Source organism: Coffea eugenioides, chromosome 2 (genome assembly GCF_003713205.1).
Source record: "Coffea eugenioides isolate CCC68of chromosome 2, Ceug_1.0, whole genome shotgun sequence".
Taxonomy (NCBI): Eukaryota; Viridiplantae; Streptophyta; class Magnoliopsida; order Gentianales; family Rubiaceae; genus Coffea; species Coffea eugenioides.
In genome coordinates this window covers 36,578,571-36,603,722 of record NC_040036.1, presented here as the reverse complement: position 1 = coordinate 36,603,722, position 25,152 = coordinate 36,578,571, and the positions used below count along the sequence as shown (strand labels likewise).

The 25,152-nt window shown below is 35.4% G+C and overlaps 4 protein-coding genes across 7 annotated transcripts; 2 read left to right on the top strand and 2 right to left on the bottom strand.

Moving 5' to 3' along the window:
• Positions 1 to 564: 564 nt before the first annotated feature.
• Positions 565 to 2,787, bottom strand: LOC113762524 (L-type lectin-domain containing receptor kinase IV.1-like). Its single transcript, XM_027306010.1, has one exon. The coding sequence runs from the start codon at positions 2,748 to 2,750 to the stop codon at positions 732 to 734; it is 2,019 nt and encodes a 672-aa protein (XP_027161811.1). The 5' UTR covers positions 2,751 to 2,787; the 3' UTR covers positions 565 to 731.
• Positions 2,788 to 11,203: 8,416 nt separating this feature from the next.
• LOC113760817 (subtilisin inhibitor CLSI-I-like) lies at positions 11,204 to 12,333 on the top strand. The gene is made up of 2 exons (XM_027303550.1): positions 11,204 to 11,310; positions 11,653 to 12,333. Exons 1-2 carry the CDS (start codon positions 11,238 to 11,240, stop codon positions 11,874 to 11,876), a joined length of 297 nt encoding a protein of 98 aa, XP_027159351.1. The 5' UTR covers positions 11,204 to 11,237; the 3' UTR covers positions 11,877 to 12,333.
• Positions 12,334 to 12,449: 116 nt separating this feature from the next.
• On the bottom strand, positions 12,450 to 15,168 carry LOC113760816 (ribulose bisphosphate carboxylase/oxygenase activase, chloroplastic-like). The gene is made up of 7 exons (XM_027303549.1): positions 15,007 to 15,168; positions 14,225 to 14,541; positions 14,029 to 14,134; positions 13,855 to 13,940; positions 13,236 to 13,708; positions 12,863 to 13,144; positions 12,450 to 12,737 (listed from the first exon to the last, which is right to left on the bottom strand). Exons 1-7 carry the CDS (start codon positions 15,049 to 15,051, stop codon positions 12,622 to 12,624), a joined length of 1,425 nt encoding a protein of 474 aa, XP_027159350.1. The 5' UTR covers positions 15,052 to 15,168; the 3' UTR covers positions 12,450 to 12,621.
• A 4,571-nt stretch (positions 15,169 to 19,739) lies between these two features.
• On the top strand, positions 19,740 to 24,748 carry LOC113761888. Of its 4 annotated transcripts, none has more exons than XM_027305055.1 (4): positions 19,740 to 20,054; positions 21,522 to 21,807; positions 22,534 to 22,649; positions 24,435 to 24,748. In XM_027305055.1, exons 2-3 carry the CDS (start codon positions 21,574 to 21,576, stop codon positions 22,645 to 22,647), a joined length of 348 nt encoding a protein of 115 aa, XP_027160856.1. In that variant the 5' UTR covers positions 19,740 to 20,054; positions 21,522 to 21,573; the 3' UTR covers positions 22,648 to 22,649; positions 24,435 to 24,748. The 4 variants fall into 4 exon arrangements, with proteins under 4 accessions (XP_027160856.1, XP_027160858.1, XP_027160859.1 ...); XM_027305057.1 differs by having other exon boundaries at positions 24,432 to 24,748; XM_027305058.1 differs by lacking the exon at positions 24,435 to 24,748 and adding an exon at positions 23,221 to 23,986.
• Positions 24,749 to 25,152: the final 404 nt, after the last annotated feature.

Below are 25,152 nucleotides of genomic sequence, written 5' to 3'. Positions count from 1 at the left end.
GCTTTATTATCATCATAATGCTAGCGGTGTGGATTTAAACTGAGGGAGTGTAGATTTAGCCCCATCCTTTACATTATTCTATCAACTTAATGATTTAGAAGAATTATTTAATAGTATTAACACGTAATTTTCCTTTCACTTATAGACTTGCACCATGCCAAATTAAAACTAGATTTGGTCATATAGTTTTTAAGGCCATTGTACATCTTAAAAATACCAATATTTTCATTGCATACAGGTAGTTAATTTTAAGTTTCATATGAAACATACAAACTAAATCCAGATTCCAAGATATCACCTTAAACTCCAAATCCTAACTCAAATGGTCGAGATAATCTGAAAATGAAGTATTGGATTAGTAAAAACTACAAACAATCCAAAAAAAAAGGCGGTCTTAGTTTTATTTTTCTTTTAAGTTCACGAGAAACTCTTAGGGATTTTCAGGGGAAGACTTATGGTGATGTAGAGCTGTTCATTTTAGTAATGTATCTTGAAACGACAGAGAAGATAACTAGATGGTGATTTTTTTATGAATTAATTCCTATTCAATATTATCGTCCAATCTCACCAAAACTATGAGATTCCTCATTAATGGCTACTTTTTTGTTCCCTAGGTACATTTCTGACTCACTAATGCCAAAATAAACAGAGAACAATAGTGTCTTATTGATCAACAATTACATCAATTGAATATTCTCCAACATGCTATGGATCGAAAGATTTGTCTACAATCAGCGACCTCCAGATAGCAGCGATTCCGTAACAGAAGAAGCATATGAAGATCCCTTGTCCATTGAAGATGGATATGATAAGGCAAAATCACTGAAACCTTCATGATTTGCAAAGGATAAGCCATTGGCAGAAATCCCAAGTGAGCATAAATCTGGCAGTGCCAAAGCGCCATCCAAATATAGAACAACTTGACGCATGCTTGGCCTTGCTGTGGGCTCTGAGTTCGAGCACAACAATCCAAGCTTCATAACCAGTTCCACCTCCTCTCTGACATAATCTAGTCCCATGTTTGAATCAACAGCTTCAAGAACTTGCCCCTTGTTCCAGCAAGAAAATACCCAATCAACCAAAATGGCATCCTCTGTCGGGGCTTGTGTTTCTATTGGCCTTCTACCGCAAACCACCTCAAGCAAAAAGGCCCCAAAGGCGTATACATCTGTGCCGGTTGTAGCCTTGCCAGTTCTAGCATGCTCTGGCGCGAGGTACCCGAGTGTTCCAACAACGTGAGTTGTTTGAGGGTCTGTCCCATGATCATACAATCTCGCAAGCCCAAAATCTCCTAATCTTCCATTCAATTCACCGTCTAACAGGACGTTGCTGGCCTTTACATCTCTGTGAATCACTATTTGTTCCCATCCTTCATGTAGATAAAACAATCCAGATGCAACGCCTTTTATGACTCGAAATCTTTGGTTCCAATTCAGGGTGTAGTTGGGCTGCTCGTATAGATACCTGTCCAGGCTTCCATTTGGCATGTATTCGTAAACCAATAGCAATTCAGCTTTTCGCCTGCAGTAACCTAAAAGTGGAACCAAATTTCTGTGGCGTAACCGGCCTATGCTGACAATTTCTGCCACAAATTCCTTCATTCCTTGCCTGGATTCATGAGACACCCTCTTGACAGCAACCTCAAGTTTGGAGCTAGGCAGGACACCTCGGTATACCCTTCCAAAACCCCCTCGTCCCAGTAACTCCTTGTCCCTGAACCCTTTTGTGGCGATATATAAATCTTTGTACTTGAATCTGTGAGGGCCATAGTCACGCTCCCAATCCTCAAGCACTTCTGCAAACTTCTTCTTGGTTCTCACCTGATATATTATGCCAGAGATTGCAATTGACAGAGAAACAATCAAAATGACAGGCAAACCAATGGTTAAAACTTTGGATTTTTCCTTAGGCCCATTTCGTGGGAGCTTAGGAAGTTGAGAAAGATCAAGCCCTTGAGCCACACCATTCATCTTGAAACTCCATCCCAGGACGCAATGGGATGTCAGCACAGAACCGGTGGATGATGAAAAACCAATATACATGGTTTCATTTAGTACTGGTGAAAGATCATAGGATAAAGATAAAAGAGGTTGGTTTGGTTTAGTAGCATGTATTGGAGCTAATGTGACATTTATATGCTTGGCTGTTCCATCATAATCCACCCAAACTTGCATTGCTTTACCACTAATAAGATTCAAATTCTGAAACTTACCATCGCTATCGGAATAGTAACCTGCTGGCTGTGCTCGTGTAGAGGTCAGCCCATTGATGTCGATCCCAACGTGGTTATCATTAATATCATGGAACTCGCTGCTTTGGATTGTGTCGAGTTCCACTGCAAAAACATGATTGGTCGCATTTCCAGTGTTGGATTCGTTGAAGAGGCCGAGATACTGACTAGGAAGAGCTCCTGGAAGGCCTCGTGTTGGCGCAATTACGAAAGCAATCCCATGACCACTCAAAGTGGGATATTCGGGCAATATGGCGAAGACAAAGGTGGTGGAAAAGGAGAAAGCAGAGGAATTAGGTGAATTCTTGAAGCTGACAGGATTAGGAAAGAAGGCATGACCTTTCTCTTGCCTGGTGGCATTGGTTAGCTTCAAGAGGCCATTTGGTGCGATTTCAGCTATGCCATCCAGGCTCAAGTTCGACGACCGGAATCCATTGTAGGTGATACTAAAGTCCTGGGAAGATGCAAAGCCGGATAGAGAGGAAACCACAAGCAGTATAAGCTTGATTAGAATCAACATGGCTAGCTAATGGCTGATACTAGCTTCAAGTTCTCTCCAAAATCTGACAATGGTTTTAAGTATATCCTTTGCTTGTCAGTAAGATATCAGCAGTATTAATTGACTCTAGCAAGAGACCCGGACAAGAGATTCTGATTGCCGGGCCTGGCGGACATTGAAAATATCGGATGATTGTGCCATTGATCAAAGCTTGGCATCAATAAAAAACTTATCAATTTTTCCGGTCACTATCGTTAGTCCATCGGGGAACGGTCATTGTCACGTGCGTAGTGATGTAAATCCCTTATCCGCACCAAAGATTTAACTCGTGGCATATTAATCTTATTCCCTAATAGTACCTATTCAATCTTGTGATGATATTCTGAGAAGCTTCTAGCATCACTTGGAACTGTTGAACGCAATTCTGAGATTTAGAGTGATTAATAAATAAGAGAGGGATGAGCTGCAGGGACCTCACAAGTTTAAACTGTCATCAAGTTCAAACTGGTCATGTAATTTTTCCAACTTCTGATGTAAACTATAGCACCTAGCACAACTTTGGTGTAAAACTTAGAATTCATTACTTTTACAACTAAATTTGTGGAAAAATCACGATTGCATTCAATGTTATTAGATTTACATAACCGGTTCAAAGTGGAACTTATTTAGGCCCCAAATCCTAGCAGCCGAAGATGTTGGTTAAAGTCAAATATGCACATTGTGTGAATGAACGTGTTAAATACCACTATGACCCCCCTCTGATTTATAGAATGTTCAATTCATCTCCATATTTTATCTCCTCATGGCTTGTAAGTTGTTCAAATACTGATGACTTTTATTAATCAACAATCTTTGCCATATTGTTTCAAAAAAAAAAAAAAATCTTTGCCACAGTTTTCCTTTGACAATTACAAAGTTTGTATTGATATCTCATATCCCTAGTTCAGTCACCCCATTAAAAGATTGAATAAGATATTCGGGATTAGTTTGAATATTTGTTAAACCACCAAGAATTTTTTGATATTTAGCCGATTTGCCTATGTGGGGGAATTGTGAACTTTCGTGGCGATGTTAAGTTATAGATTTTTAAACTTTCAAGGAGGTGAGTTAAACATTCACTAAACTACAAGGAAGTTTTTGGTATTCAACCCTTATTAATACAACCAAAATGCCCCTACAACTTGCGTGGTGGCTGCAAACTGCTGGAGGACCCACCCGTTTGCGGGCACGAGGCTGCAATAGCCTTAGGTTAGTCAATCTTGCGGCTTTGACCCCGATTCCAATGGCCCTTCGTCTCCATTTCTGCGTTCATAAAGCGAAAGTGTACCACAAGGGGAGGAAACTTCACGACCATATTTAATAATTATTTCTTCCTTCTGGAATCTGGACAAGGATCATAGGGGAAGCTATAGACTCCATAGTTGACTTGGCGGAGCATTGGAAGAACAGCATTATTCACATCCAAAATTTGACTAAACTCTAACAGATGTCATTCCGGAATCCTTGAATGCTTGTGAAATGTAAGAAATTGGCATCCAGTGGGAACAGTGGTAGGGTCCTGGCGTGAGCCATGAACAAAATTTAAATGGTATTCTAACTCTATTTTATGCGGAAGGAAGGAGAAGAAAATTCATAGCTGATCCGTGTAAATGCGACTGATCACAGGCCTGTTTGAACTTTGAACACTCCTGTTCCTTTCTTTCTAATTTGGCTGTCTGGATTCCGGTTTGTTAGTTTTCAAATGCTCACCAGTAAATTGTAGAGGGATTTAAAAATTATAATCTAACAATCGCGATTGTAGTTGGTCTGCTATGGCCTTCAGGTAAACGACGTGAGATTTTCGCATCTTATTCTATGCGTCATTGCGACGAAAGATCTGATAGTAATATGATAATGTATGCACATGTTGATCTTGAGTTTTAGGTTCAACTCCACAAAGGCAGCTCATAGTATATGATGATATTTATACCCACTCTTGTGCTACATGTTTCTCTCCTAGCTTCACAAGCAAACACCAATAATTACCTAAAAAAAAGGTAAAATACCTAAAAATTTCTTGGGTTTGACATGTGTAACTCCCTCTGATTTGAAAACATATACTATACTTCCATGTGATTTTAACTAAATCGAAAATTGGACAGAAAGCATCCAATATAATGGTTGTACGTGAAATGTCAATATTGGAGTTGAAACCGAAACTGATAATTCTAGGTTGGGTCAAAACGTCAATCAGCTATGTGAGATAAATGAGAACTTTTTTCTTTCTTCAATTCAATTTTTATGAAAAAATTATGCATCTTTCATTTTATTTAAAACGTTCAATGAATATGAGGTATTTCGATGTTGGGGCATAGCTTCATTGCGGAGCCACTAATTATTTCAGTATCATATTAATCTAGATGTAGAAAAAGATTGAATATTCATAATTCTTTTCCAATTTTTTTTTCTGTTTTACTACTTTCATTGCTCCTTTGTCTTAATTGAGAATTTTGAAACTATCAATTGCTAGTGCTTTGGCGCAATGTTTGTCTGGAGGAGCAAAATTTTCCATTGTAACCTACTTTTTGGTGAACACGTGTTGCATAATTGAATTATTCTCTTTCGTAGTTTTTGGTTATCCACTCTGTTAACTTTGTTTGAATTGTGATTAATTGACAATTACTCGAGTGTTACTCAAGAAAAGACTAATGAAATGGTAATAGTCATGGTGGTGAACATACAATACATCAATAAAAGGGGGTGATCTGGTAATAATAAGAGATGGGAAAAGATTATTGGTTGGTGGCGGTACCACCCATACATGGCCATAAATGCTAATTGAATTTGACATTCAGCCAGATGCTCATTAACATGGAGATTGAGAGAAGTGATGAATGTAGCACTTGATCTGCCAGAAATTTACTTGTACAAAATTGAAAAAAATCAATTAGCTGGAAAAAGAAACATTAGGACATTAACTTGATGACAATTTTCCCGACAAAAGACGAGAAGAGTATTTGACAATTGACACCCTTCAAGATATATGAAGAATTTGAGGTCTTTGTTACTTTCCAGTCAAGGATAGCCAATCATTCTTCTTTCATTTTCTCACTCAAGCTGTTAGTTAAACTGATTCTTTTTTTCCTTAAATCCAAATACCCTCCGCATCCCTTCTTTAGTGATTTTTTGAAAAAAGATTTTTACATTTTTCATGAACATATTTTTTAATCATTTTTTAACTCATATTTATCAAATCGGTACAGTAATTTTTTTACAAAAACTTTTAAATATAACGATCCAAATGGGGCTTAAGGGTCTTGGCCTCACATTTTCTACCATGCGTGGTGATTGCCGGATGGCCAATTGACAAAATACAAATCAATGAGCCAAGGCCACTTTGAATTCAATAAAGTTAACCAGTAAATATTCCACCACAGCAAAGTCAAATATAATCATGTTAGCATAGTTATAGAAGATTTGTTTAGCATAGAATCTGTCTAAGCATGATTTGCTAGTGTAATCATAGCATAATTATTTCTAGTATAATTATAATTATGCTAAAAAATTCCTATAATTATGCTAACAAATCATTTGCATCGCAATCAAAAAAACTTCTGATCTTTATTATCAAAAAAAAAAAAATTCTGCTTTTTTGTTCTTCTGGGACAACCGACAAACTTGTGATACTAATAAAGTAGTGACATTGTTGTAATTATACAATTAAACTCAGCACAAATTATCGTATTGCATCCATAGAAAATATATGTAGGTTGATCTCATGTAATGTACTAACGGCTGGCAATATTTCCGAAGCAATAGTGTTCCTGCCAGAGCCAATTTTTCTCAAATACCAAGATTACCCTCAATTAGTCAAGTCCATATATTCTTTTTGATTTTTTTAAAATCCATTATGCACTAATTACTCCTTTTCTTCTCTCTCTCTAATTAAAGTTTTACACTACTCAGTCATTCATATTCTTCTCTATCTCTCTCCCTCACATCAATTCATCAATTATTTTCATGATTTACTAAATTGGTTTTGGCTTTTATAATTTCTTGTATATTAATTTTACATGCTCTTAAATTTTTTTATTTAAAAAATTTGACTCAAAAGGTTCCTTTTTCAAACACAATGTAATTTAAATCAAAATAAATAATAGTCCAAAATGAAAATAATCCCAAAAAACAGCCTTACTTTCCTTTCAATATTCATGGGATATATAACATAAAGTAATTTAAACATATTTTCATCTAATTATTAGAGAATATAAATACTTGATAAAATTCAAGACTTGCATGATAATATGAATACTTGACAAAAGATAAAAGTCAAGATTTATATGACAAGTATAAAAGAGAAAAAGATGATAAAGTTTTAACAGTATTAGTTGCTTAGAGGCATGACAAACAAGCAGAATTTAAAAAAATGCACGTTAAATGTCCAAAAAAAATTATGCTAAAATATCGAGTTACAATGGCACCATAATAATAATTATTTTAACCTGAAATTTGTTGGAGTTAAATGAAGTTTTATTTGCAAAAAATGAATAAATGAATAAATAAAAGTTTTAAAATTGAATAAAAAGGGAACAACGCATAGAACCAAAAAGATATAAGGAAAGATTAATGCAAAAACAACACTATTCAATTAATTGTACAAAAATAGATGTATTAGTGTGTGTGTGAGAGAGAGAAAAGAGAGAAATAAGAATAATAAGAAAAGTGAGAGACCCTAATAGAAAAATACGTATTTAGAGAAAAAAAAAAAGAGATGTAATTAATGCATAATGGATGTTAGAAAAATAAATGAACACATATAAAGTTGATTGATGGAGGGTAATATTAACATTTGAGTAAAATGCGCTGCTCTGACAGGAAAACAATTGTTCTGGTTATCGCTTGTCATGTACCAACCTAGGAATTTGGGGTAGATACCATATATTGCAGCTAAATCATTTATTTTAACAAGCCAACCAAAGAACATCGATCAGCTGTCAGTTTGCATACTCATAAATGATTAAGGGGACATTTGTTAAAACTAAAGTCTAAAAACTAAAATTTGAAATTTGAAATCTAAAATTTGGAATCTATTAAATTATAACATTGTTAAGTATTAAATCTTAATATTTGAGTATATTTTGTATTAAGTGATAATTGAATAGTTTATCGCTTATTTTTTGAAATAAGTTTTACTTAGAAAATTCATTATCACTTAATTAATTAGGGTGTTCTATTTTTATTCATCAAATGTGTCTGAATATGATAAAATCTTAACCCATTAAATGAAAATACTAAATTAAATTATCAAACATAGTTTATCTATAATTAGAATGAACTAAAACTATACCCGAAAATAACTGAAACCAAAATTGGAGGTTTCTATGTCGTAACCATAACCAACCTTATAATTGATGGTTTTTAAATCGGAATCAAACATAGTTTACGTATAATTAGAATGAACTAAAACTATACCTGGAAATAACTGAAACCAAAATTGGAATCGTAACCATGACCAACTTTATAAGAGCCATTTCCAATTTCACCTATTTCAAAAATGTTTTTGAAATAGATGGTTTTTAAATCGGAACTAGTGATTCTAGAACCGCAGCCGCTTCTACTAGATAGTGTGTGTATAATTAGTCTACATTTGTTCAACACCAACGTCATATATTTTGGTGTAGAATAAAAAGATTCAAAAGATGAGTAAGTTCATTTTTTTCAATCTGTACTTCTATATCAAGAATGATAACAAACACCGCCTACTTAATGTCTGTCCAAATTTTTTGTTAAAGAAAAATGTCTGTTCAAGAATTCGAATGATCACGGAAGTAAGGTAAACATACAAATCACAAAATAGAAAAGTGGATGAATCTACTTTGATAATGCTTCACCAAGTTAGCTAGTTTTTGACAGGAGTTTGGTAAGCTGTCTTGGTCGGTGCAACTGGATAAATGCTTTTTCTTTTCTCTCTTTTTTTTTTTTTCTTTTTTTTGGTTGGACCAACGTGAGATGATATTTATGCCCCACACGTTTGAGAGTCAAGTTGTACAAGGGATGAGCTCTTATATTAATAGAAATGGGCTGATGAGAGACAATCATCATCGAAGGCTGATGTGTTATTACAATACTTCAATGACTTTGATTGATTTAAATTTTTTATTGTCTCCTATGTTCAAAAAATAGAAACTTTTCTGAGGTGCCATGTGTGTTTCTTCTTCCCATTTCTTCATTTGCTGTAGACTATTTCATAAAATTCCACTATGCTAAAGTCTTGCTTCATGAAAAGGTTCAACAAATTGAAAGCTGGAAATAGAGAATTTGTCGAATTCGAAACAAGAACCTGCCCTATTCCAAAAGCAATAGTTTAGAAATGTAGTAAACACCTATTCACAAGGTCGGCAGCCTGCACGCCAATGTTTTGCTCATTTGGTTTGGCCGCAATCATTCAAAAGAAAATTTATTGCTTTTTTGTCTCTCTTTCCAACAATAGAGAGGAAGAAATTTTAAACCTAATTCTCAATCCAATTCAAAAGGCAATTGCTGACTTTCAAGTTAGACCAAGGGACTTAGGCTTAGTTTGGGAGTTTAGGATAGAAAAGAAAAGAAGGGAAAGCTTAAGTTATGAGAGAAGAGAAGAGAAGAGAAGAGATTGTTATGTTGTTTGGGAGTTTTGAGAATTAATGGAATGATTTTGGATATGGAAGTCATTAAATATTTGTTCAAGGCATTTTTAAGGACAAAATAGGCATTTTAGAAAAATTAATAAGCTTTCTCCAAACTTTCTCTCCATTTCTTTCCAATTTGGGAGGAAACATTTTTGTCACTATTCATCCTCCCATTTCCTTTCTTTTCTTTCCTAATTAAAACTATCAAACAAAAGAAAATCAGTCTTTCTCTTCTTTTCCCTTCTTTTCTATCCAAATCATTACTCCCAAATGAAGCCTTAAACTCTCGTCACTCAACCCTCACTGGACCGATGTGGGAGAAAAGGGACTTAAACTCTCATCACTCAATTGCTGGCTTTTTTGTTTCTCGCATGTATTTATTTCTTTATTCTTTTTTTTTTTTCAAAGTGTGTGGGAGGACCAAACTACCCTAAAACGTTACAATGGCTTGCACATATTACTACCATCTCCCCTCAACGAACAAGGGGCAGGAAATAAAATAATCATCCCCTGTGAAATAGTGGGAGTTCAAGCTTGCCTTGCCTCTAAACAAGTTTTGCCAAAAGTGATTCAATTTGTGCACTCTATTAGGATTAAAAGATGAACCAAACTATTTGACATTCGAATATAACTCAACTCAATAACAACTCATTCAGTTTGGTCTGTCAACTAATTAAATCAAAATAAATAATATTTTGTGTTTAATAAGGTTTCAAACTCGATCGATTAGTATAAAAATTGAGATTTAATATATAAGATATTCAAACTATTTGAGCTAGAGTTACGTTTGACTCGATAAGAAGTCATTTGCATTGGCTTGATAAATAGACTAACCAAACCTGTATATAATTTCAAATTTGTTAAAATTAAACAAACAAATTTAAATACTAGAATGTTTTAGGCTTAATCAAACACTTTCAAGTAGCCATCATTGATGAAAAATCCAAAGGAATTGTGGGTCCAGCCCAAAATGGTTCTGGGCTATCACCTCGGTGTTGTTTTTCAATGGCAAACTACGACTCTCCTTTGGTCCAGTGCAGGAAATGTGGGCGTACTTTTCGGACAGGAGTCTCTGGCTCGTTGGCCAGGGCTACATATTATAATTGGGCCAAAAACGATCCATAGTGGTCCATTAGAAACACAGGCTAGAAAGAAGAAATGACAAGCTTGGAGGATGTTTGATGCGGTCTAATTGCTGGCCGGCAATATTCCATTTGGGAGACGGAGAATGCAAAGCAAACGTAAGTCTACAAAGCCAGCCAATAAAATCTCTAGAGATTTTCTTTTTTTGATAATAATAAATTATTAATCCTCTATCTATTAACGATATATATGTGAAGGGATTTAGAATCATGGTACATGTAAAATTTAAAGTAATATTAGTTGACATGCTTTTAAACCTGACAATATATATACTAGCAATGCATAAAATAATAATTCATAATAAATTAGGAATAGGGGAGGTTAGCGATTTCAAAATTAAAGTAAGCAAGAGATAATTTTTTGGTGGCTTACTCTAATTCTTACATATAGCCCATCAATAAGAGACTGTTGGTAGTGCATGTTACTCGAATCCATCAATAAGGGATTTCGAGTCTTACCAGTTAAACCAATTTTTCAAATGTCAGGATTCGAACTCTGAACGTGATAATAAAAAAGATTTTAAAAGTCCTTCCCCATTCCCAATGATTTCCTTTTAACTTATCTCTATAGGTTCCTTTTTTGTTTCGGATGGCTGGTGACGGGGTGAAATGTTGCTCCTAATCTTTAAAAATCTTTAAATACTACGTTGGACATTGGAGTTAGTACCTAGCAAACACCTGTCGTCCCCATTGTTTGATCTAAATTTTAAAGCTTATCAGTCATGGCTGAAGAGGATAGCAAGCAAAATGCAATCTCCAACGACCAACCTCAGCAGCCATTACCAACCTTACCAGGTAACACTTCCCTTGCCTCTCAGTCTATACATCATCAAATTTAAACTTTTGACCGGGTCCAAAACTCCTTGTTCAAGGGAAAAATGGAATGTTCTTTCGGCAAGTAAATGAAACTGGCATCATAGTACTATCACTCCTTGGAATCAGGATTCTAATGCTTTGAAGATTAATGGATCGTTAGATTCTTAATCGGTTAATTTTACAGATTTAGAAGCATATGTTGAAAATTAAGTGTAACGAGTCATAAGATGTCAATAGTGGAGTTAGGAAAAAGTTGGAGCATTCTATCAAGAAGAAATTCTCGATAACTCTGCTGATACAAATTTTTTTTTTGATGGGTAGGATACCGGTATGGTGGTGGTGGATCAGGTGAGAGAAAAACATGGCCGGAGTTGGTGGGATTAACAAGTGAAGAAGCAGAAAGAAGGATCAAGGAAGAGATGCCTGGAGTTAACGTTCATGTGATTCCGCCTGATTATTTCGTTACAATGGATTTCAGAACAGACCGGGTGCGAATCTTCACTGACTCCTCAGGAAAAGTCTCACGGGCACCTATGATCGGTTGATTTTGGGGAAGATTCGTCTCTGCCAGGAATGATACATATCTTACTAGTATCGACTACTGTTTCTGCTTTTTCTACAACTTGGTCAGCGTTATATCCAAGAAACTAGAAGGAAGTAGGAACTCGTGTCTGGCAGGATTGAATCCCTGATTCCCTTGTGTTGTTCTCCACATCCTTGGGCAGTTCAGGCTTGAATTCTTGTTCTGGATCGAATTTTATGTAAAGAAACAAACACGCAAGTGTTTTTGTATTTCCTTTGTGAAAGACCAATCTTGCATCCACCTGTACTCCGTAACCTCTAGCACATGTTGCATTAGATTGGGTGGCTTAATCGTTGAATAAAGTTCAGAAGGTTGAGATGGGAATTGATAGTAGTACCCAAAATGCATTCCTTTTTATTCTGCTGACTTTTTGGCTGCAAAAAGTTTAGTATTCCACTTCAAGAAACTAATCATTCAGCTTAGCAAAGTCGATGCAGAAGGATATCATGTTCCATAATTAGCAACGCAGGGGCTGCAAGGAAATCGAATTGGCTAACGGAACTTCGTACAAGAAACATATCAAAAAAGAGAAGGGTAAAATAGAAGGCAAAAATCTGATCTTGCAAAGCCATTGTAGGGAGATATACAGTAATTATCGAGAGAATTTTGTGATGCTAAAATATGATATGGAACAGAATTCGCATCACTAGTTGCAGAAAAGATACTGGTAGTAATTAGTATATTGAATAGCCTTAAACGGAAAGTTTCTAATCCTGATACATGCAGCTTCCGTCGTCGCTCCTAGCAGTTGGATCAAAGTTTGCTGCATTTGGGTCAGTGCAGCCTTCAGGGACAGGAACATGAACTTGTTGGGCTGCTTTTCCTGCATCCAGACAATGAAAAGAACGTTTTGTTGAAAATCTTTTCCCAACTTCATTTCCATTTCACGGTTAAAGCAAGTTTCAAACTCTCATAAAAGGCCGAGGATGAAGGGAGCTGAGTGCTAACCATAGATAGATCCATTTTTGAAAGCATCCTCATTTGCATCTCCAAGTGCGGCTTCCTTCAAGTACCGGTCGGATAATTGGACTCTCTTCACATTCTCCTGCTCTTGGACTAGCATGTTTCCATACTCAAGGAGCTTGTCAAGTGTCATTTTTGGTTTGTCAAAAGATGGGGGTGCCTCCCTCGAGTTCACCAGCCTCTTTCCAATGTTTTCCACTCCAGTACTTCCAATCCAATTCCTGACTTCATCATCATACACTCTTGACCTGATGGCGCCGAAGAAATCTGCAAAGGTAAACAGCTACTTGTGATGATTAGGCAGAACTTTGCATTTTAATTTGGTCCCTCGATAAATAATCACACTGACTGAACATACCAATTGATTGTCCAGGGAAGGTGTCAACAAGTTTCACGATGTCCTCCCTCGGTACATTGTCAGCTCGGAAGATACCGGTGCAGACACCGATCCTATCTTCTCTGGTTGGAGACCAGTAGAATTTCTCCATGCGACCATCACGGATGAGAGGGGCGTACAAGGTGGAGAAGTCATTACCTGTGACTATGATCGGAACTCGAGGATTCTCCTGCTTGTTGTACATACCAGGTAGCTGAACGTTGGTGGGATTATCAGCAATGTTCATCAGAGTTGCATTCACCATCTGGTTGTTAACTGTATACTGTGTAGTATCCCCAAGCCTTCCAGCTCCAGCATCAAGATCATTGATGAAGAGGACACACATTTTCCCCTTAGAAATTCTGTCTGCTGCCTCACGGTACCTTTGCCTAATCAATTTTGCTGGTTCGCCAGCATTTCCACTTTCCAGTTCTCCAGCACTCATCATAATGGGGCTAACAATTTGAAACAGAAAATTTATTTAAGAAGAATGAAGCACATAACTTTTGCTTCTCAATTTTGAGTTGTCCATTAAACTCATGCAGTTCTGGTTTATGTTTTGACTAAATCTAATGCCTAAAAGATGGAAACGTTAACTCACTTGATGCCCATTTTGGCGAATACAAGTTCACATTGGAATGACTTTCCCTGTCCTTTGCCTCCCCATATGCCCAAAATCAGGGGAATCTGTAAAATTTTGAGAAATCTATAAAAATTCCGTTTCATCTGGAAAGATATTCAACTCAAACCTTTAGCAAATTGAAGAATAGCAAACCTTAATGCCTGGCAGATTCATGAAATTTTTGCTAATGTGAACAACAAGCTTGTCCATGAAAGCAGGAGCAATATACAGGCCATCCATATTGTTGTCCAATTGATATCTGCACATTGAAACCAAATTCCATTAGGCACTTGAGTCCAAAATACAAATCGCTCAAAACCTCTGTAAAATCAATAGATGAACTCCTTACTGGCGAAGACCGGTGCTAATATACTCATAAGAATTCAAGACTGGATCATGAGTGCCAGCACCCATAGGAGCTTGAAAGAGTGTGTCCACCATTCCTTTTCCTCTGGTAATATCCTGTTGATCATCCGAGGCGTCGTAAACAAGCCCTTGCCACCTATCCTTTTTGGTCTGTTTCTGCTCGTCCCCTTCCGCAACAATCTTCAAATTTCCAGATGAATAACTGGGGCTGACTACTTTGGATGCAACTTTCTTTAGACTTTTGCCAAAGAAAGCTGTGCCTGGAACTGAAGTTCCCGCGCTGCAACTATTCATGCTCAACTGCACCAAGTGTATCAATTGATTCAGAGATAATGCAGTACAAGAATTGAAACTATCTGGACATCCCATCCTAGTTATATCAAATTACTGGCTAATTAATTCCTTATTACACTCAGATTGATCACAATAAAGTCACTTTCCTCAACCAAAAGGAAAACTAATTCAAGGATCTGTTTCTCCAGATACGGAGGGAAAAAATGAAGTACTCTAACGGATCAAAATTTGACAAACACTTCCTCCATCACTGGACAAATACTTTAGAAACTAAATACTTATGCTTTAACAAGCAAAAAAATGAAGTACTCTAATGGTTTTTGCTGTCCAAGTCAGTTGAGACAAAAGATACGATTTTCACAATAAGATGATCTTCAAACAGTAAAGTCATTACAAGTTCGATAAACTCAAAGACCCTTTTTGTTTTTCTGGGCTAGAGAGTAAAGATAAGATGGCTAGAAAACACAGTACCGGAGCTCTATTAACTGCTCCAAAAGTTGAGACAGAGGAAGCCATTAGTGTTATCAGGAAAAATGGGATAGCTGGTAAGTTTCTTGTTGATGCTTGCGAACTTCAAGAAGCCAGCTTTAAGATTTGAGTTCAAAAGTTGGTTAGGAGGGACCGAGGGAGAGGTATGGGAGGCTTTTATACGGTGGTTGTTGAGGCTGACAGATGCATGTCTAGAAATGGGAAATCTCTGCACTGGCTGAGGAATTTCTAACTGCCACAAAAATTTGATTGGCATTATTATTATATGGACCTGGTGAGTGGAGTGTGGTTTCTGCCCTTCTCAGGGGGAATATGTGGTTTGATGATTGGTTGGACTGCATACAAACAAAGTGGATGCTTCTGGGTTCTGAAATTTTGAGGTTAACGTTTGAACTTCACTTCCATTCATAAGCTCACAAGGTACTTTTTGATAATGTTCATATGAAATAATTCTGAATTGGGACAGAACAAAGAAAGTGGAAATAAACTTTGGATTTTGGTAAATAGGATAATTAGCTGTTTTAGAGACTAATGATGTAACATGCTAGACTAATGTGAAAATTGTTTCTTCTTTTTTTATCACTCCACAGAAAATGTTGTTTCACTATTGGAGTATCTGAAAACTGAATCTCAAGACTCGTGTTTTGTAGAAAGAGCAGCTCAAATATCATGTGAAGCAATTAGTTTTATTTTGTTAAGGCAAGAAGTATTCTCATAAACTAATGGAGATAAAAGGGAGAAGATGAAAGAAAGAAATCTAAATCGAAAGGGGGCAATAATTGATCCCAATAGTCAAACAATGCACTGGGTCCAGGCACTTTCTGAATGCTCCGGACCAATAAAATGGATAGCTATGCTTCAACTCTATTCCAAGCAATTACTACAGTTATATAAGTTTGATGCGAGAACCATTCAATGGACTAGTAATTCAATTACTACAGTTACCCGTTGATGTTGATGAAGAAAGAGTAGAAGAGTGTACAGAAGTCTGGAACCGTAGTCCAGACAAATTTAATTCCAAATGGCAGTAGGGAGCGGGGGCCTGGAGTTCCCTATTCATCTCCAACTTTATGTGACCACAAGATCATATGGTTAGCCAACAAAATATCTAAAGTTCATGAAGCTTCTTTTGTTATCCCTCAAATTAGGGGTGGCAATTTTCTACGCGACCTGAAAATACGACGCAAATCTAACACGGAATAAATGGGCTTGGATCGAGACTTCACCGGTTCGGATCAGAATCGAATCGAGCCCGATGAATCCGAAAAAAAAAGGTCGAATTCAGGTCACTCACAGGTTGACCCGATAACCTGTTTATGAATTAAAAATAATTTAATAAATATAAAAATATTTTATCTAACTAAATTAAGTTATTCTTTTTTCCCCAAAGGTATTAACCACTTAATCCTAAATGAATTTGTTTAACTTGTGTGAAATTGGAATTATTATATTTGGACAAATGATATATTACATTGTTTTCTATTTTTATAGTATCTTAATTTATTTTAGATCTAGTTTGAGCTAAAATATTTTTACAATGTTTTCATTTATTTCAAATCTGGTTTGGGATTGTTTTATCAAGATTTTTATTACTTGATTATGTAATTAGTCTTGTGCGAAATTGGTTCTGTTAGAAACTACAATGGTAAATTAGTAAATTAAAATTATGTTTCAGGTCATTCGGGCTGACCCACCAACCCATCAATTCAAAATTTTCATGTTCGGATTAAGTATCCTGACCCGTTTTGGATTGACGGGTCGTGTTCGGATCAGCAGATAATTTGTTATATCCGGATCTCAACCTGACCTGTCAACCCGTTTCTGACTCGATTGCCACCCCTACCTCAAATGGACAATAAGAATTTCTTTTTTTCTTCTTTTTTCTAACAAAAGAAAACTCTTATGCTATCTTCCTACCGTTCTTCTTCATCAAATGGCCATTAATATTTTTGTATTTTTTCCTTTACAAACAGAAATACATATAATATCGTATTATAACTAGCAGGCGGAGCCTAATTAAGTTGTATTAGAGGCTAGCAAGAGAGTTCATATTGATGAGAGGGTGTACTACTACAAAAAGTCTTTCAACTTTTTTTTAACTAGCACCCGACTTACAACTCAAGGAGAAAAACTTAACAAAAAAAGAAATAAAATCTTTAGGTTTTCATTATTCGAGCTCAAACTATGATGTCCAATAAAGATATTAGGGCTTGGAACCTATTTGGCTCGACATAAACTCACAATTAGTACATAATTATATGTAATATATTATATAACATTATCGTACATTAAAATATAAATTATACATTGCATACATTATAGTACATGTAATTATGTACATTATTATATACCGTATGTATTTTCACATAAAGTATTATCTAGGTTGGGCATTAACAGGGTTTGAGTTAATGAAACCCGAGGCTCTGTTTACAATTAAATCGAACCATGCATTTAAGCCTAAACTTGAAGTTGACTGGCCCACTTTTCTGTTCAATTTCGTGTTAAACTGGAAAATCGTTCAGTTCAACTATCGAACTGTTTAACTGAAAACGGTTTTTAGTAAACTGGCCAGTTCAATGCCAAACTTTTAGTTAGCTAAAGATTTTGAATTTGGTCAACTTATGTCATTAATGACATTTTAAATTTAAGCTTTACTAATTAGCTATGCATAATTGTCTCCAATTAGTTAGACAACAATAATAATGATTACCTTAATCTACTTCTTTTCCTCTATCCCTTTGTCTCTCTTCCATGACATATAGGCACTGTTTGTTTGAACCACTGGGCCAATGGCTCAGTGGCCACCAGGGAGGGATTAAGTCCCTCCTTGGGCTGTTGGTGAGGGTTCAAACCTCACCAGCAGCGAAAAAAATCTAAGGGTTGTGCCATAACACTCCCTTGGTCTAGTTGGGTCTGTATACCCACTAGCCCCTACAACAGCCTCCTTAGGCTTCCCTCCCCCTTAGATTAGGATAGAGTATGTTATACACATATATCGTTGCTAACAAAAAAAAATATAGGCACTGTTTGTTTGAGTGAATGGGAGCAAAATGAAAGGAAAGGAAATAAAGGAATAAGAATTTTGAGTTTGCCTTGGTTTTTGAGGAGGGAAAGGATAGAACAGAGAGGGTTTTTTTTTTTTTTTTTTTTTATCAACCTGCCTTCTATTCAAAAGTGAATGGAACCGTAGAGCAAAGAGATCAAAATTAATGAATATTTTAAAATTTGATAAAAAAAAATCTATCATCTATTTATAAATTAGACAAATTAAAAAGATACAATGAGCACCAGAGTAATGGTAATGGTCATGGTAATGGAGATTTAGTAGGCTGTGTTTAGATTGAGTGATTTTTATGAAAAATTAGAAATTCTTTTAAAATTTTCTAATTGTTTAGATTACTTGCGAGATATTTAAATTTATAAATCATTAATTATTTTAGTGTTTAGAATATATTTAAATTCAAATACCTTTTACCCGATCCAACTAATTAGAAGGAGTTGCGTGAATTTGAAATTTTCTCGAGAGGGTTGAATTTATGGCTTTAAAACTGGACCACGCTCGGCCTAGTGTTAAGGAGAGGTGGTGGAATTGATCCAGAATTCATGCACCTGGGCAGAACCGTGCATGGGTGCCCAATGATGTACAATTGGGCCTTTAGACAAATTTCCATTTTTCCGGGCCCAGTGCCATGTGAGCTTCTCGTCGGCTAACTTGCATCACAGTAGACGTGTAGAAGTAATGATCTTGCCCTTTTTGTTTGGGTTATCTTTTTATTTCATTAGGTTGCGATTGAAATCTTACTTGTTTGATAATCTAATTCAATATTTAAATTTAATAAATTTAAATTTTAATATATTTACAAGTAATTACTAACAAAAAAAGAATATTTTAATCTTAATCTTAATTAATTAAGTGATTTTGAATTGTTTAGTCAAAACATACTAAAAAAAAGTAATAAATTATTCAATTATCACTTAATGCAAATGCAAGACTTATTACTTTTATTGTGCCAAAATAATTTTTTAGTGTACTTGACAAATGTTAACAAAAGAGCAAAGAAAACTATTGAAAATTGTGCTACAGTTTATATTTTTATTCAAATAAATTGTTTGTTCTCATATTAATATGTTATAATATTTTTATTTTTATTACGTGATTCATTCTTTATTTTCATTTTCAATGAAACTAAACCATACATATTACGAGTAAAATATAACATTTTAATGGCATCATTAATAAATCAACATAAGGATAAAATTATATAATACAAAAAATCATATAATATATTAAAAAATTAGTATTTAGTTGTTTATGATTATCCCTTGTTCTCGTTTGCGTTAGATTTTTGCAAAATCTAACCATGGAAAGTGATTATGAAGAATTATCAGAATCAACAAAAGTTATTCTTTGAGTGATTATGAATTTTAGTCCTTTTAGTTATTAAAAAATCTATAATCTAAATACAAAAACATACGAGAACATCTCAAAACTAATTAATCATAATCAAAATCTATAATTAGTTAACATAATCAATTGAGAACAAGCCTATAATGTATTCATTGTTCAAATTCAAATTAAGGCAATAATTTGTAATATATTTATTATTTATCAATTTAATAATTTGATGGAATATTTCTGAAATTCAAAATGTTGTTTTTCTTTTTTAAGAATGCAAAATGGGATGATGATTTTGCCCTCACTAGAAACGGCAAAAGCCCCAAACTGTCCCCATGGTTACCATCTTCCCCATGCCCTCCCCCTCCATGTCTGTCAACAACCTCTTTTACCTCACTAACATCTCCAGTCCTTTTAAGGCTTGTCGATCTCTCCTTCCTCCCATTTCTCTACTCTAGCTTCTTTGAGCTCTCCCCTTTCCGGACTTTAAAATCCCTGGCGCCTCCAACCCCTCATCACCCTCCCCCCAGTCCCTAGTACCCCTAGTCTCCTCATACTCTTCCCCCTTCTTCATCAACCCATCTAGCTATTCTTGCCTATTCTTGCCCCCAAAATCCTTAATCTCCAAAAACTGGTGAGTGAATTATTTAGTTGAATTTTCAGTTTTTTTTAGCAAAGATGTTTTTTTGTACAGTGGGTTTCGGTTTTCACATTGGTTTGTAGAGTAATTTATTGTTACTTGGTGGTGGTTGTGGCTATAATGGTAAAACCCGTGATTTTGACTGAGGAAAGGAAATAGTAGAAAAAAAATAGGAAAGAAACATTTTATTGTTAAGTGAAAGAAAAGGGAAGGCCGAGCAAGAAAGCATGAAGGATATAACTTTGGTAGCACTTTTGTCATAGGATTGTAATAGTCATTTAAGTTAATAGCAATTGGCCAGATTACTTGATCTTGTGTAATGTGACAAAAAAAAATTGAATGTTTAAGATGGTATGGAACTGAAATCCTTAGTTTAAGGGGCATATCACGGTCCAATGATTTATGGGGTATTTTGCATTTAACCCATTTTCTTTGGTATGTTATCTTTCTTTTCCATTCTTTTCTTTTTCAAGTTACTATTACTTGATGGAGATAGTATTTTGTGGGTTCAATAGGATTATTCTTCGTCAAGTCTTTTAGGTTTGGAATTCTCAAGTACATATTCAGATTTCATTTTTTGTGGGAATCTTTGGCTGTTGTTTATGAATTTCTTTAATTTTAAGTGGTTTGAGCTAGTTCATAGAATTCTTGCCCATTTAGTAAGTATAAAGAAGAGAAATGAAGAAATGGCTAAGTTTTCATTCTTGTTTATGTTTTTTTTCCTTAGCAACCGCAATACATTAAATTAATTTAATTGTTGTAGTTAGGCAAGTTTGACTATACTTAAAATGGTTCTAAGGGTTTGGATGTTAGGGTTGTTTTTGGAGTTTACATTTTAGGGGTATTTCATTTTGTAGATTTTCCTCTCTGTTTTTTTTTCCTTGAAGGTATATATCAGGTTTCGAGCTGTGAATTTCAGGGGGTTTTATTGGAACAATCAGGAGTAAAAGTGCTATGTAGATTTCCAAATTTTAGAATATTTTATATGTTTTTTCTAGGTAGCTTATGGAGGTCAAAATAATAACAACTTGAGGTTTGGATTTATGTGTCAAACTCGGGAATGTTTGATCTATGCATCTGACTGGTACTTCTACAATTGGAGACTGTAAAGTGTTACTAATCCTGAAGTTTTTGTCATTTTTTTAATTATATATTCTCAAGTCACATTTGAAGCAGCCATTCTTTTTCCTACGTGATGTTCTTGTTATGTTATTTAGCTTTTCTTTTGAAAATTCTTGTACTTATTGTGAAAATGATTGTATAAGTTATTTTTTTGCTTGTAAAAGGTTTATATATTAACTTTTATTTCTATGTACTTGATGATAAAATTTTTCACTATTTGTTTTTGTGCTCTATTGGCTTTAATTAATCAAAGATACTCCTAAATGGTTGGTGTATTCTTTGTCATCCTTTTTGTGCTTTGAAGGATTGAAACTTATAGTGTCTATGGTATTGCTGCAGACCAAGTAGACCTTACATTGGAAGGACCCATCTATCGGCAGGTTGAAGTTAAATGGGGTCTTCAGAAGGCATACAAGCAGCAGCTAGAGTGTACAGAAACCTTCTTAAAGCAGTAAGAAAGCATATAGGTAAGGAAGAGCAGAAGGCCCAATTCTCTGACTTCATTAAGCAGGAGTTCAGGAATAGCAGCAGTGGACAGCAGTCCGTGGATCCCTCTTTCATTCAGCAAAAGATAAAGCTTGCCCATGATTACACTTTCCTTCTGAACAGTGTCCACCATCATAAGGTAGTCATCTATTAATCATTTGATATAATGGGTATGCATCTACATGGATAATGACGTGGTCTGGATATTGTTTGTGCACCTTAGCCCTGTGGAACATCTTTAGTTGCACAATTTCAAAAAGGACAAGGTTTTATTTGTGTGGAAATGTGATGTTCAACTGACTTGGATTTTAGTGGATGGCAGAAGGTAGTAAGTAGTCTGGGTTTGGATATTTTTTCATAATGGTTATATATTATGCTAGAAATTTCAAGCTTTTTTTCTGCTTACCTGCTTGATTACTGTTATATTTGTTCTCTGGTAGCAGACTCAGAAATTGTTCTTGTAATATAACTGTAGTCTATCTTGGCAATTTTAAGAAGCCTTAGAAAAGAAGGCAAAGCAACTCTTGCTGGCTGACGAATAAACCAAGATTTATAATTGATGTTTGTAATTTTTTATAATTTTGATGAAGTAAAAGATGGACTCATGAAGAAAGTTGGAATCTTGAAATGTTGGATCGATGATGCTTTGATTTCATTAAAAATTCTTAAGCTATCAGGTGACTTTTGATTTCTTGTATCGATGTCATAATGGTCTGGGTCATTAAAATATCAATGGTCTATCTGCCAGGGTTCACTGTTGATAGATTGTTTGCCTCTCTTAGCCCCTGATGTATCCTGATGGATGAGGATATGTGCTTGCTCTTGGTATATGATCTGTGGCTGATTTTGTTTTTTGATTGTGCAGGACTTGCTATTTTCCTATAATATTGCAGTTGACAGATCAGATGAGATGAAAAAAATTCTTGGGAAATCTGCTGCTAGTGTGGGTCTTCAACTTCCTGATGTCTATCAACCTTAATGGTAAGATCTCATCTTATCATCTTGGAGATGCTTTTGCTGTGTTTAATGTTTAATTGGTTGTTAAGATCTTGTCTTATTTGTATTATTTCTAATTATCTCTTAGATGCTTTCTTTGTGGCCTGCATGTTCCATAAGTATGGGTATTAAAGCTAATTTAGACTGAGAAGTTGATGTCTGGGATTTGCTGTTCCTTGTTTGTCATCATCTTCTTCTTATTTTTATTTTTCCCCCTCTCTTGGTTTTCCTTCCCTTGCTTTCCTTTCTCAGTATTGTTGGTTGGTTTCAGAAATGGCTATACTTTCAAAGCAATTTGAGTTAAAAAATCATTTGGACATGGCATTTGAGCGCAAAGTATGCTTGATAACCTCACTGGTTCAGATGATGTACAGCTTCTAAACAAACTTTACAATCAATTATCTGTTTTTGATTTTCAATGTTATTTTGCTTTTCGAGATAGAATTCTATCTTCAGCTGCTTTCCCTGACATTTTAGGGCCAGTTTTACCTATTGAAGTTTGGTTTCTCCGGAAGCATGCAATAGGTTAAGAGGTTTGGTTCGGTGGAAGTTTCAGGAAGACAATTCTGTCATTTATTCAAGAACTGATAAGTAGATATACCTGTGGTCAACGTCCTTGTTCCCTCATCTTAGTACGGGAGTTCAACTTTCACTGACACACCCCTGCTCTTGGATTTCAGAAAGGCTTTACGTAGTTTTGAACAGAAAATCTCTGATGTCATAAAGGAGAGAACCTTTTTGTGCAGACAAAGTACAGGATTTGCTTCTTGAAAACTTTGAAACCTTAGAATTATTTATCTTGATTAAAGCAAACGCCCCTTACTTCTTTTCGCTCTTCAAGTTTTGAAGAGATGAACACATAAGCCAGCTGGAAGCGGTTCAAGCCTGCGACATGAATTGATTGGGAGGATATATGAAATAGTTAATGATATTATCTGCAGTACAGTGTCATGACCCTTGCAAGAGAGATATTTTTAGGTACAAGTATCCCCTAAAAGCACTTTCAAGCATGGTTTGGCAATGATTGGGAGGGTATATGTAGGAGGATTCGCATGAAATTTTACCCAACTCCATATCTGGAATAGAATATATGAAATACGTATGAACACAGAAAAAATTATACAGTGTCATCAGCCTTGCAAGAGAGACTAATTTAGGTATCATTAATTCCCACAGGCACTATAAAGATATGTTACTTAATTGTAATTCTACAGAAAGGTGCTGTAAAAGTCTAATTTCATTTAAAGATTTTCATTGGATGCACTAGCAAAAAGAAAAGCTTTGTAACAGTGGACACTGGAATGAAATGACAGTTTCTCGTACTCGTAGTTTTCAAAATTGTTTGTTTATTTAGCATTTTGATTAACCACCATTAAAAGAAAAAAGATTCAGATTTTGGTTTTACTTATCGTTCTCATTTCCCGAACTCCCTAATCCAAATATAACTGCTCAGGACTATTTCTTTCAGATATGACATAGCAGCAATACGAAAATGTAAACATGATCGCTCAGTCTGCATTTTCCACATCTAGCTGTGGTATTCATTTCAATTGTTTTGTCTGGTATATGCATGCCTACATGATTCTTAAGTAGTTGTACCACCTCTTGATGGAGGTCCAAGTCTTTGCTATGTGGAACACATGCTGATAACACAACACCCACACAAGCATGCACGTGCACAGAAAGCAGCATGTGCATACATACGCACGGGCTCGCACTCAAGCATAATCTCTCTCTCTCTCTCCATGTCTGCTAATTCTCATTTAGCAGGTTGTACCGGCTGAACATGTAGCTGATTATGGTGATTTTCTAGCAATAAGCATGCAGAGAACCATGAAACATCTGAAAGCTAGTCTGTTGGTGAAAGTGAGAGATTCAGCACAATTGCTATATGCAGTACTTATTGGTCCTTCTGGAAGCCATGATTGTGAAATGCCTACCTCAAGGGCTTGAGCAAGTTAAGTTTCTCAACTCTATGCAGCCAGTTGAGCTTATATATACATGCAAAAGCAATAAATATGCTTGTAATTGTTAATTTCACGGGTACTATGAAATTTTGGTTAGTTTTTGCTCAATTTATTCTCTGCTTATACCCTCATTGGCTGTCCTGTCTTCTCGTCTCAACGCCACAGGCCCCTCCCTGCCTATCCATGTTCTCCTAAAGCAATTTTTGGAGTGATTGTGGGGTGTTGATTTTTTGTAATAAACTTTTCATTGATGCCAAAGTATAAACCTCATTTGTTATGCGAAAAGTATGCATATGCTTTTGAAATGCTCGAAGCACACTTTATCCTTGAATGTAGTAAATGTTAAGACTTTTAACAGTTTCTTTAGCTAAAAGAAGTAATAAAAGAGTATTTGTAAAATTTGTAGCACAACTTTTTTAACTGACCAACAAATGTAACAAAAGCATTTAAAAATACAAAAGAAGAATTGTAAACTGATGCATGCAAGGATACAAAAGGAATATTGAGCATATATTGAAAAC

Bases quoted from the DNA above. Each gene is read 5' to 3' on its own strand.
- LOC113760817 (XM_027303550.1), top strand. From the start codon at position 11,238: ATGGCTGAAGAGGATAGCAAGCAAAATGCAATCTCCAACGACCAACCT. The intron at 11,311-11,652 runs GTAACACTTCCC...TTTGATGGGTAG, and splicing joins GCCATTACCAACCTTACCAG to GATACCGGTATGGTGGTGGT.
- LOC113762524 (XM_027306010.1), bottom strand. From the start codon at position 2,750: ATGTTGATTCTAATCAAGCTTATACTGCTTGTGGTTTCCTCTCTATCC.
- LOC113760816 (XM_027303549.1), bottom strand. From the start codon at position 15,051: ATGGCTTCCTCTGTCTCAACTTTTGGAGCAGTTAATAGAGCTCCG. The intron at 14,135-14,224 runs GTAAGGAGTTCA...TTCAATGTGCAG, and splicing joins ATTAGCACCGGTCTTCGCCA to ATATCAATTGGACAACAATA. The intron at 12,738-12,862 runs GTTAGCACTCAG...GTCTGGATGCAG, and splicing joins CAAAAATGGATCTATCTATG to GAAAAGCAGCCCAACAAGTT.
- LOC113761888 (XM_027305055.1), top strand. From the start codon at position 21,574: ATGGGGTCTTCAGAAGGCATACAAGCAGCAGCTAGAGTGTACAGAAAC. The intron at 21,808-22,533 runs GTAGTCATCTAT...TTGATTGTGCAG, and splicing joins ACAGTGTCCACCATCATAAG to GACTTGCTATTTTCCTATAA.